The sequence below is a fragment of the Panthera uncia genome, chromosome D4, assembly GCF_023721935.1.
Source record: "Panthera uncia isolate 11264 chromosome D4, Puncia_PCG_1.0, whole genome shotgun sequence".
Taxonomy (NCBI): domain Eukaryota; kingdom Metazoa; phylum Chordata; class Mammalia; order Carnivora; family Felidae; genus Panthera; species Panthera uncia.
In genome coordinates this window covers 12,941,177-12,954,431 of record NC_064807.1, presented here as the reverse complement: position 1 = coordinate 12,954,431, position 13,255 = coordinate 12,941,177, and the positions used below count along the sequence as shown (strand labels likewise).

The 13,255-nt window shown below is 45.3% G+C and overlaps 1 protein-coding gene across 1 annotated transcript in view; it reads left to right on the top strand.

Moving 5' to 3' along the window:
* TRPM3 (transient receptor potential cation channel subfamily M member 3) overlaps positions 1–13,255 on the top strand; it is a 252,426-nt gene that overhangs the window by 184,469 nt on the left and 54,702 nt on the right. The window contains exons 20-21 of the mRNA XM_049632685.1: positions 6,301–6,429; positions 10,882–11,133. Coding sequence (XP_049488642.1) covers positions 6,301–6,429; positions 10,882–11,133 — 381 coding nt within the window. The remainder of the gene's footprint in view (positions 1–6,300; positions 6,430–10,881; positions 11,134–13,255) is intronic.

Below are 13,255 nucleotides of genomic sequence, written 5' to 3'. Positions count from 1 at the left end.
ATGCTGCCTTTCAGTGAGGCTTTCTGAGTCTCAGCACTGTTCGCATGGGGCGCAGAAAAATTCTCTGCTTAGGAGGACTGTCCTGTGTACTGTACCATGTCCAGGAGCACCTCTGGCCTCAGTTCACTAGATGCCAGGAGCACTCTCCAGCCCCCACATATGACAACCACAATGTCTCTGGACATCGCCAAATGTCCCTTTATGGACTTACTTTGCTACCAGCTGAAAACTACTGTTGTAAACTATGGTCTTGAAAGAAGATATAATTGAAATATAAATATTAGATTTTTTTAGTGAAGTAAAAATTCAGGTTTGTGAATACTAAAAATAGAAAATAATTCTCCCCCGAAAAAATTAAGACGTGCAAAAATAATTTCCATTTATATATTTTATGCAGATATTAAATTTACCTTGCAGGAAACAACTTAGTGGGTGACAAGCATGGACTTTGGGGTAAGACAGGCTGAGCAGAGATCCTGTCTGGGCCCCTTAGCATTACTGTGTGACCTCAAACAAGTTACTTTAGTGCTCTGTGCCAAGATTCCTTAAGATGGGGATAATAATAGTACCTACTTTGTAGGGTTTAGTAAAGATTAAATGTGTTAAAATATGTAAAGCACTTAGAACAGTGCTTGGAACGTGTAAGCACAATATAAATGTAACTGTTTTTATTCCTAGGCTAGTCACATTGCATGGCAATAGTCCGTGTTTTTATTCATCCATCCACCCAATAGTTATGATATCATTTTTTGAACACCTACTGTGAGGCACTGTTATAAATTCTTTACATATATTTTCCCTAATTTAATAGTTTATCAAGGTAATAATTTTACCAAAAAAAAAAGATAATTTTACTACATTTTACACCCACTTCTGTCCTTCCTTTTATACCAGGATGCCTCAATTACCCCAGCCTAGAACAGGGCTTGGCAAACTATATTCCCACAGGCCAAATCAAGTCCCAGATCCAGGCCTATTATGGTGGACTGTGAGCTAAGAATGGTTTTTACATTTTTAAAATTGAAATAAAATCAAAGGAAGAATACTTTATCATACGTGAAAATTATATGAAACTCACACTTCAGTGTCCATAAATCAAGTTTTATTGGAACACAACCAAACTCATTCGTTTACCAATAATCTGACTGCTTTTGTACTAACAACTGTTGAGTCAATTACTTGCTATAGAAAGACTGTCAGGCTCTGAAAGCCTTAAAAATGAACTCTGTGGTCCTTTACAGAAGAAATTTGTTAACTCCTTATCTAGAGCATAAAAGAACTAATAGAAATAATAGTATAAAGAATTACCTATCACCTTTACAAATACAAGACTCATTTGTCCTATCTAAGACATCTCTCTCTCTCTCTCTCTCTCTTTTCTTGATCATTGTTCAGCATTAACTTTATTTCCTTGATTCCCTTAGTCCCCATTTATTCAGCTGTGACAATTTGTTGGCCAAGATACTTTTAAGTCACAAATGCCTTGGACAGTGGTTTTCAGTCTTGACTACATATTGGGATCGCCTGGAGTGCTTTAAAAAACAACAACACCTGGGTTCTATTTAATCCACCTATTTATCTATTTAAAAAAAATTTTAAGGTACCTGGGTTCTCTATTCTGAGATTCTGACATCATTGGTCTGGGCACAACCAAAGCTTCAGACTATTTCAAAGGACCCAGGTGTTTGTAATGAGTAGCGAGGGTTAAGAACCACTGCCCCAGACAGAAGGCCCAGTATTTTTTTCCAAAACTTCTTGGATGATAAAGAATTTTGTTAGAAATGCACATCGTGGCCCTATCACAGACCCATGAAATCTAATCTCCAAGGAGTTGCTGAAGAGGCTATATGTTTAACAAGCTCCCCAAGTGAGTCTTCTAGTCCAGGAAGCTTGGGACACACTGCTCTCCTTGTATCAGATGTCTCCGAGAAGTGGAGCCTGTGTGTCCAGCTCCCTTCTGCGCAGCTGACGGTAGACTCAGCAAACCCATTGGACTGGACACCCCAGTCATGTTGTTAGTGTTTACATAATGACTTCCAGAAATCCATAGCTGTGTGTTTACAAAGCCTAAGCCTCGAGGAAGTGCATGGAGATGAGGAATGCCAGATTTTTAAGTCCCCTCCCCAGAGATGCTTAACAGTAAAATTCGCTTTAGATCAAACCTCCCATTTGCTTTCGGATGTGTTCCTTCCTATAAGAGTATTTCCCACTCTGGTTTCCAAAAATATCTCCTTCTGTGTACACTCCCAAGTTTCTGAAAGAGGGAACACACCTCATTTCCACATAAGTTCACTTCCATATCTTAGCAAGTTTCCAGAAGGCCAGGTTGGGTCCTCTTCTGTTCCAAGAAGAAAGGAGGCAGGGATCCAGCTGGCTCGCAGATCTGGTCTGTGATGAGAGTCATTTCAAGTGCCCAGCTGGAAAGGACACCGTTGCAAGTTATAAAAGAGGAACCAAGTCAGAGGGCAAGGGATATGCTCTGGGCTTCTCCAGCAAGGACAGACTCCTGCCTCTGTTTGAACACCACTGTGCCCCCTCCCCTCTCCAGGGGCAGGAGGAGAAAGCTCACCAGGGATCCACACAACCTGAAGAAAGCTCTGGTGCTTTCATTGCATAGTTTGGGAGTTGAGCATCTTGGTTAATGGAAAATGTATAAAAAGAATATATGAGCAAATAAAATGCAAATCCTTAGAGGATGCCTACTGACTTAAATAAGCATCATGAGGTTATGTTTCTGTTCAAAGTTTTGGCATTCTACACACAACTTGTTAAAGCTCACAGAATATATGTGTGTAGACACACACAATTTTAAAGCATGTCATGTTAAGGTAATCTGTAGCTAGACCCCATGAATGTTGGTGAGTTCTAAGATAGGTTGCTTCTCAGACAGCAGACAGTCCTCTGTTGTGCCATTTAAACATGTTTAAAGTCATATTTTTGGAAGTCTATATTTTGAGAGTTGTCCCAAAATGTTATATTATAGCTTGAACATGGAAAGAAAAGCATTATAGAGTAACTGGATTTAAAGAAGAGGCTGAGGGGCATTTGAGTGGCTCAAGGGGCTGAGGGTCCAACTCGTGATAGTGGCTCAGGTCATGATCCCAAGGTTGTGAGATCAAGCCCTGCGTCGAGCTCCGTGCTGGGCCTGGAGCCTGCTTAAGATTCTCTCTCTTTCTCTCCTTCTGTCCTTCCCCCACTCACTGGCTCTCTCAAAAAAAAAAAAAAAATAACAAATAACAGGCTGATCGTGGAAGAAGCATAAGCAGTAAGGAGGGCAATTTAAAAAAGGAGAGGTATGGCTAGTTAACCAGACCAAAAGGAAACAAGTACTGAGGTAAGAGGAGACGAGGAATGGAAGTTGCTTGAAAAAAGAAGCAAATAATTATTTTAGCCACCATTCATTTGGCCTCTACAACTGTTAGGAACTAGATACAGGGGCGCCTGGGTGGCTCAGTCGGTTAAGCGTCTGACTCTGGCTCAGGTGGTGAACTCACGGTTCATGAGTTCGAGCCCTGCATCGGGCTGTCTCCTGTCAGCGCAGAGCCCACTTCAGATCCTCTGTCTCCCTCACTCTCTGCTCCTCCCCCACCTCTCTCTCAAAAATAAATAAACATTTTTTAAAAAGGGAGATAGATATATATTCTCCCCCCCCCCAAACTCACCCCCCCCAATCCTTCCAAAAGCTCTGTAAGGTCAGTAGCCATCGTCTCCATTTCACAGGATGGAGGCCCAGGCAGGTGCATTGATGTACACGAAATGATACAGCTTAGAAATACTCGAGCTAGGATTTAAATCCAAGTTTCCCTGACTGCATCTACATTCCTTCAGCCAAACCAATACACTAGACCTGTATTCGGAGGACAGAGGCAGATTGGAAGAGATGCTTAAATACTAAAATGCAGAGGTTCTGGAAGAATTGTGTGGGTGTCACTGGGCCTGCGTGTGACAAGAGAAGATAGTTCTTTGGAATGTGTCACAATGAATTGGGTGAAATAATAAAAACCAGGGCAGTTAGAGAGACTCATTTCCCCTAGAAGCAATAAATATGACCCAACAAACAAAAGGAAGCAACCAGAAAGAAGGATTTCAGGCCAGAAGGAGGCTGAGAATATGTTTTAGAGTTTCGCTATTGAAGTCCGCTGTGTCTTGTGAAATACAGTACTCGTGGGGACCGAGAGTGGATGCCCGTGTATAACGGTAAACAGGAACCATATGAACCAAATTGCATTTTAAACAGTATCCCACATGATTTCAAGTAGAGCAGAAGCCTCAGGTGAGGTTTCCACACTGTGCTAACAGCCCCAGAGGGAAGGAGTGGGGGCCGAGGTGTGGATTAAAGTGACAGTCCGTGAGGGGCACCTGGGTGGCTCCGTCAATTAAGCGTCTGACTTCGGCTCAGGTCATGATCTCGAGGCTCGTGAGTCTGAGCCCCGGGTCGGGCTCTGTGCGGACAGCTCAGAGCCTGGAACCTCCTTTGGATTCTGTGTCTCCCTCTCTCTGCCCCTCCCCCACTCACACCTTGTCTTTCTCTCAAAAAAAAAAAAAAAAAAAAAAACACCTTAAAATTTTGTTAAGTGACAGTCCCTGAAGGGGTGAGCAGACAAGAGCGCAAGGTGGAGAAGGAACAGCCTCTCCACAGCTGTCCTCATGCTTCCACTCCTGATCTCACTGAACTCTGACATATGTTCACCACGCAAGAGACCAGAAATTATATGGTTGTGTCTGTAAATGCGTCATCATAGGGGCTTTAAAAATACCTTTGACTCCTATTCAGAATCTATGTATCCATTTTATTAAAAAAGGAAAGGAAGGAAGAAAGACAGCGAGCGGCCCCATTAGCAGAGAAAGGAACGTTTCTCGAGCTCTGTGGGGCCGCCAGTTCCCCTTTCTGTCTCGCAGTCAGGCTGTACCTTTCCCCACCTGCTAAGGTGCCTGCAGGGCTCCAGAGTCGCACTGTATCTCCAAGGCCTCCACCCTTTTGCCCACACTGTGTCCTATTCTTTGCTCTGTGGGCTCTGAAGAGTGCAGACAGGAATAAACCCGCTCTCACTTCCTGCTCACAGCCCCCGGGGCCCCGAAAGCCAGCGAGCGCCTTACTCAGCTTGAAGCGTTGCCTAGAGAAGGTTGAGCTCGTATGCCATTTCCCCGAGGAGGAGTTTTTCTCCAGAGGTTCCGCAGGCCCTGACACAAGAACCCCACCAGCCCTCCTACACTCCACGCACTCATCTAGACATAACCGAGTCCTCCAGTGACAGTCACTAAACCTGAGCCCCCAGGGGTTTTCGGCGGACACCCAGCACCTCAGCCAATGCTATCGGGATTCAGCCTCCGGGCCAGAGCCCCATGAGGCTTACGCCCCCCTCCAAGCCACAGTTGGCTACACAGACCCATTCCTTTCTATAAATTGCTTTATCTTCTCTTGTTTTCTTTCAAAGAAGCAGAAACCAGGGAGGACTATCCCAACTTGGATAGGGTGGGGAGGTGTTGCTATAGAAAATGGATAAAATCCTCCCAGGGCACTGCTAAGCCAAGCACATTAAGGGAGGAGGAGGAGAAAAAAAGAAGACATTAACTCAGAAAACAATTCAAGTGGGACTTCAAGATAAAATCCAGTCTATTTTTATGTTGGTTTGACCAGTTTACAAGTATAGTATGTGCCTTCCTTTCCTTCCTACAGACATTTCACCTACCTGGCATTCATTAGGCACAAATCCACTGTGTGCCCTAGTTCAAGAACCTGAGGCTCCGGGCGCCTGGGTGGCTCAGTCGGTTGAGTGTCTGACACTTGATTTCAGCTCCGGTTGTGATTTCACAGTCCTCGGATCCAGCCCCGCCTCTTTGGGATTCTCTCTCTCCTTCTGTCTCTGCCCATCCCCTACTCATTTTCTCTCTCTCTCCCAAAATAAACAAATAAACTTAAAAAGAAAAAAAAAAAAAGAACCTGAGGCTTATGCATGAACAAGAGTAGCACTGAGAGAAGAGGTCCCCTTTTTAGCCAGAAAGACACAAGAAACGGTAATAGCCAAACAAAAAGGATGCATCATGGCACAGAAGTAAAGGCAAAGTACTGGACCCAGGGACACATGTAAGGGACAAAAGGAAGATAGCACATCACATTATTTCAAATATTATAGTCATTTTCTTAAATTCTTTGAATAGTTTAAAGCCTTGAAGTTCATTTTGTTGTGAATTCTGAGTCCTGCTTGCTGACCTTGCTCTGTTCTGCCATGCGGCGGCCTTGCCCAAGGGCCGGGCTCCCGGGTCTCCGTAGCCAGAACCCTGTATTGTGTTTCCTTACAGCTGGCGTACATCGGATACTTGATGCTCTTCAACTATATCGTGTTAGTGAAGATGGAGCGCTGGCCTTCCACGCAGGAATGGATCGTCATTTCGTACATATTCACCCTGGGGATAGAGAAGATGAGAGAGGTAACTGCTTTCATAAAGGAGAACATAGGAGAAAAACAGTGGTCGGTTACCTTTGTGAGTAGAAGGGAGGGGCGATGCTAGGGATCCAAATTAAGCCAGAAACCGTTTTCTCTATGCTGCACAGAAATAATGGACTCGGCCTCGAGGGCCGGTGGCAAACCTGGGGAGGCGTCATAGTGTGGGTTTTATAGGGTCATCACTTCACGCCTGCTCAGGGTTTGCTCTAGCTTTTGCCAACAGATCTCTTGTCCAAGAAGAGTTGTCTTCGACACTGTTTACATGTCTCTTTCCTCGACCCTATAAACGAGAGTTTTCAAATTTTCCCATTTTTCCACTTTTAACTCCCATTGCAACTCCTTACTCTGGGTCTCTTTGGCACTATCATCCAATACCTATGATTCTCCAAATGCATTTCAGCAGCTGTAGAAGGAACTACGCTTCCATTCATTAATCTATCCTCCACTTTATTCCTTCTCAACATTTATTATGCACCTGCTGAGCACCAGCCTCTCCACCAACCCTAGGAATCACTGAAGTGGGCTGAATATATTTCTTGTCCTTCGGGTTGAGGGTGTGGGCCCCTCTGTACTCCCCACATCCCCACCTTGTTAAAGGAGCCATCATAACCCCACCCCCCATATGACTTGCTTGAAGTTCAAAGCCAGAGTCAGGGGCCTTCCCAATCTGAGCTGCTAAAATGAATGTGGTCAAGCAAACGTCCACCAGAGGGCTCTGCAACTCTGCTCAACGCGCTCCACCAACCCATTCCCTACGCTGTAGGGAAGGCACGCTTGTGTGATGATTCTTCTGCATTTCCCCCTGGAACTACAGTCATCAGGGCAGGTCTTTTCTGGAAGAATTACTCTCTGTCAAGTCCACTGCACGTTCAAGAGCTCTCGAGCAATCCTACTCCCAAAGCTACAGTGAGTGAGAAAATACATCGGGATCCATACAAAAATGGATTCCTACAAATCCACAAATTCACCCTTGCCTTCATTACCAACCAGTTAAAATACCCTTAGTCTCTTAGGTTTTAGTTCTCTTTCAGAAAAAAGGATGCAGTATCTATTAGATGCCGTCATATGGGATCATTTTTAAAAATCTCTTAAAATACATTCAGAGCCCTTCTTTGGGGTTTTTAAACTGCTTCGGGGACACTTAAATTCTAATCAGCATGTCCCCATGCTGAGAGTTTGGAGGTGTGCACTAGTCCCATTTTATAAAAAGCTGGATATTCTTTTTAATGGATGCCCTGCCTGGCCTCGTTCTAACTAGTTGTGTACTGTTCGGCCTCCCCATTCACAATGCCTTCTACTTCCTGAGCACGGCTGTGGATTTCCCATTGGTAAACTGAAAAAGCTGTAATAAATTTGCAGTGCTCTTTGTGTAGCGCTCTGACAACGGAGGCCTGCTACCGCTAAGAGCTCTGGTGCTGTTCAGTGCTAGCTCCTCTCCCGTGATTTAACGCCCAGATGCATATTACTTCCCCATGATAAGCAGAAAAGGGAAAGACTCGCGCAGGGAGACTGGAATCCCTCCAGGGACGAGGCTGGAAGAAGACAGGGAGCAGCCTGTACTCCGTGGACTGTTCTGGAAGAGGCTGCCAAGCAGGCGGGCTGCCAGGAACCTCCCGGCCTGGATATCCATTTCTCCTGAGGCGGCATGTAACAGTGGCCCGGGCTCTGCAGGGTCGGGTCAGCAGGGGGTCATCCCAGGAGTCCTGGCTCCTGAGGAGGCCGCTCGGGGAGGCCCCCACCGCCTTCGTGGGCGATCTTTTCCTTGTCAGCCTGGCGGGGCCGCACCCCGCCCCAGGTCCCGGACCCGCTGAGGATGCTCAACCGCCCAGGGGCTGCGGACCCCACAGGTCCCGCCTCCGCGTCGGCCGCAGGGCGCAGGCACGCAAGATCCCGGACACGTGGAAATCTCCGTAGGCTTCCCGGCCTTCAGGGATATACGAGCGGGGCTTTGTGGTTTCACAGACGGCCCACCCATTCCCAGCACCACATACTTCCGCGCGCAGTCACCAAAACAAGCCGCGGGGATCCCTCAAGCGACCGGAACTGTTTACACCGTGCGTGGGCGGACGTTCTCCCGCCCGGACCCTCCTCCCGGCAACCCCGCGAGGGCCAGACCTGGCCGCGGCGCGAGGGCACGCCCACTCCTGCGGTCGCGCCCACTCTGCGGCCACGCCCCCTCAGAGCAGGGGGTCGCGGCTGGCCCAGAGCCGGTGGGAGAAGCTTTAGGGCCGGGGTACCTGCGTTCCTGCTTCACCCTAGCCTCTCAGCCTTGACCTCCCCCCCCCCTTTTTTTTCTTATGTTGGGATTTCACAGAAATATTTCCACAGTTTAGAAACTGATGCTATCAATCTCTGTTGACCAATTGTAGGAAAGCGTGGACGCAGGGGTAGAAAAACTCCAAGGCATTTCCCCTCCGCTCCCCTGCCCACACGCAGGGAGTTTTCCCTAGCTAAGATGCAGGGGTGTGAGAAACCGCCAGGACGACGACAGCTGCAGGAATCCCTGATGGGGAGGACAGTGCTTCTCTCAACCTGTGGACCCCAGCTTGCCCCGAGAACTTGTTATGAATGTAAACTCTCCAGCCTCACACACCAGGCATTACTGAAGCAGAAACTCCAGGCGTAGGGCGCGGCCATCGTGTTTTCACCAGCCCCTAGGTGATTCTGATGCCCGCTCAAGAAACTCTGGCCTGGGGTTTAGGGGTGAATGTAGCCCTACAGAGGAGGAAGAATGAGGCTACCAGCTGGCTCTGGCGTCTCGCACAGCATTCCAAGCCCTCGTCCTGACTTACTAAGACCTCCCTTCCTTAAGTATTTCAGGTCACGGCAAACCATTAAAGGGGACAAGAGGATGCAAATAAACAGCTGCAGATTAGACCCTGTCCCCTGTCTTTGCTTTCCTCTCTTTTGAGAGGAGATTCCGAGTTGGGTGATGGCTCAAAGAGATTGAAGTCTCCGGGTAAACCCAAAGGCCCAGCTACTCAGCCTCTATAGGCCAGCCTCCCTGGCTCCTCACATCCGGGGACAAGCTGTGGTGTCAGACCAGTGGGACTCACTCTCCAACTATGCGTTTCATAGAGCCTCTGTGTGGCAGCAAAAAGGCCCCTCTAGATTTGAGGTAAGTCAGAGCCCTACCCAGTACCTAATGATATGTAGCAGTCAGTCAACAAACATTTAATTGAGAATCTGTTATGTAACCGGCCCTGGGGACCAAAGGGTCTGCCTCAGAGTTTACAGTGGAGATGATAGGTGGGTAGACCAACACAGACAACATGTTTACCTGCATACAGAAGTTAACTTCATAGAGTGACAAACTCTTCAAAACCGAAGATAGGGTAATATATTAGCAAGTGACAGGGATGTGGAGGCCCCTGCAGGTAGGATAGTCAAAGATCTTCTTAAGAAAGGGAAATTAGAGCAGAGACCTTGAGGATGAGGAGGAGCAAAACATGTAAAATTCTGGGAGAAGAAAATGCCCAACAGAAGGAACAAGTGCAAATGTCCCGAGCATATAATGAGCCGCTATGTCCGTAGGTGTGGAATGGGGGGAATGTGATGGGCTGTGAAATGAAGCCACCGTAAGGAGTTTGGGTCTTTCTCTGTGTGTGTTGGAAGCCATCGGGAGATTGAAATATTCATTTATCACAATTTGCTTTAGTTTTTGTTGTTGTTCATACATCTCTCAAATCACTCTCTTTTTTAGATTGTGGTATAATTTACCCGGAAGAAAATAAACAACTCATAGGAAAATAATAAACTCATTCTTATTTATAAGAAAATAAATAAACTCATTCTGTTTACCCATACAACTGTGTGTAATCACCACCCAGATCACGGCTTCAGTTTTTAAAGATCATTCTGTGTGCTAGTTAGAGAATGGGTTGAGGGAGAGTAGACACCGATGGTGGCAGGAATACCAGTCAGAAGGCTGTTGCAATCATCTAGGTGATGTGGTAGGACTGAGAATACAATGGCAACAGTGGGTGGTGGTGAGCAGTGGTTGGATCAGATTGTATTTAGAAATAGAGGTGATATTGATACAGATTATATGGATGTGACGAGAAGAATGACGGAGTCCTCCCTGGTGGTCTGAGTAACTCAATATGGTGGCACTCTTTACTGAGATGGAGTGGAATTTCAGAGATTTGCAGTGTGTCAGGAATCTGTCATTTTATAGCAAAACCCTAATGGGTATCTTAGGATTGTAAGGCAACCCAAAGGATCAAACTTCTTGCTTCTGTTTGCCTCTGGAATGCTTGTATCTTCCTGGTCTGAGCTTAGCTCAGTGGTATATTCATAGCATGCAAATATTCAAGTAAACACAGGTAAACAAAACAAGCTACTGATGTCAACTAACAGACCAAGCGTTTTCCAACTGGACCTAAAACATGGACTGAAACCAGACCTAACCCCACCCTCTTTTCCTGTCTTTTAGATCCTGATGTCAGAGCCAGGGAAGTTGCTACAGAAAGTAAAGGTGTGGCTGCAGGAGTACTGGAATGTCACAGACCTAATAGCCATCCTTTTGTTCTCTGTGGGAATGATCCTTCGTCTCCAAGACCAGCCCTTCAGGAGTGATGGGAGGGTCATCTATTGTGTGAACATCATTTATTGGTACATCCGTCTACTAGACATCTTCGGCGTGAACAAGTATTTGGGCCCATACGTAATGATGATTGGAAAAATGGTAAGCAGGGTTCTCTGATTCCGTGTTATAAATATGCAGAGGAGAAGTGGCAGTAATAGGAAGAGGAAAATCATTCATTTGGGCCTGCTGTGATGGTCTGAGATGGCCCTGGGGGTGTTTGGATTTTTAATTCCTTTTGAGCGTTTGGGAGTTTGACTACATCTGTATACATCACTGGAAAATTAACGATCACTCACCCATTTACTTACTGAAAAACATACACAGATCATCTCTTTTGGGCTAAGCACCGGAGTAGGAGTTGGGTATTTAAAGGTGCTCATTCTGTGAGATTGAAGATGAGAGAGAAGTAATTACCATACAGTGTGCGAATGCTGTTAGAGAGATGTGTATAAAGGAGCATAGAAAAGACAATGTAGGTCAGGGACGGCTTCGTGTGGAGGTTACATTTTAGCTGGATCTTGGAGGAAGAGTGGGTCTCCACTCCAAATCTTTAGAAGATTTTTAAATTTTAACATTTCTTATTTTTTTTTTCCTAATAAAGTCCTTGAAAAATGCCTTTCCCTACACAAAGGGAAGGAAGTACAGTCTATTTTAGTTGAGTTAGGTTGAATTTTATTTGGATATTACGTTCTATCCATATATCATGTATTTTGTTACACTACTGGAAAATGGAGAGTTAAAAACTGGGTTCCAGAATGATGCCCCTACCTATTCTTTAAAAAAGAATCCCAGAGGGCACCTGGGTGGCTCAGTCAGTTAAGCGTCTGACTTTGGCTCAGGTCATGATATGGTTCATGCGTTCAAGCCCCGAGTCAGGCTCAGTGCTGACAGCTCGGAGCCTGGAGCCTGCTTCGGATTCTGTGTCTCCCTCTCTCTCTGCCCCTCCCCCACTTGTGCTCTCTCTTTCTCAAAAATGAATAAACATTTAAAAAAAAAAAAAACTTAAAAAATTTAAAAAAAAAAGAATCCCAAGTGGCAAACTAATATGCTTTCCCACAAATGGCTGTGGACTTGTTCCTTGACCACCCTGGTTTCCGGACTCTCTCCATAAAGACTCAGCCCTAGGAGGACAGCAGTAGTGTGAACCCTAGGGGTGCACAAATATATCAGCTCCTGCTCCAGACTCACTAGAAAAAGAATTAGAGCCCTCTGCTCAGAACCTAGGTGCTTCTTATCAATTACCCCACTTTTCAAAGTGTGACCCTTACTTCACCTTCACAGCGCATATGTGGAAAAACCCAAATACCTCCATCCTACCATGGTAAACGCCTCTTCCTGAAAAACTCTGTTCTAATAACCTCCAGTCTACTTCCACTTGTGGGCTGTCAAAAACTAACAATTGGTCAATAGCTGTCCTTTATCATCCTCCCTCAAATTTCACTATATACATCATCACAGCTGACCTTTCAGTCAGCAGATCTGTGTTTATCATTATTATTAGTGTGTGGGTGCATGTGTCACTCTACTGAAATGAATCTTAAATAACCAAGACTCTTCCTACAAAAGCACTGAGAAACACAAGTAAAGGGAAGGAGAATTTGAATCCAAAAGGTAGGAGTTATGAGACCTTGAGAAATGTATTTAACCTCCTTAAGACCCAGTTTACTCATTTAAAGTAATTATAATAAATGCAAGGTTATATCTTGCAGGGCTTTTGTGATGATTACAAATAACACATGCCAAGTAGCTGATAGGGTCTGGCTCATAGCAGGTAGTTGATAAAATTGCATCTGTTATGTTTATGTGTGCCTTCTGTTTATGAAAGTACAATAAAAAGTGGGGAGGGGGTGAGATATTGGTGAGCACGGTTATTCCACTCTATTCCTAACCCTTTTATACAAAAGCTTGAGACCTATAACACCAGTATTGCTTAGGGGAGATATCACCAAGCCCATTCTAGAGAGGAAGAACTTGAATTCAACAAGCTTGAATTATTTACCCAAAACTGAATCCCAGTTCAATTGGGATTTTTGACTGGGGGGGGGGGGGATGTGTATCTTACTCTATTGCACAACCTGTTCTATAATCTTCTCTGTTCTTTTAGTAATGAATTTGAGATTGTGGTAAAGATTCTTATGTCTAAAAGCAGAGAATCTCAATTTAGAGCCAGTGGGAAAGATTTAAGAGAAAGGATCAGTGGACCCTCCACCTAATTTGTAGA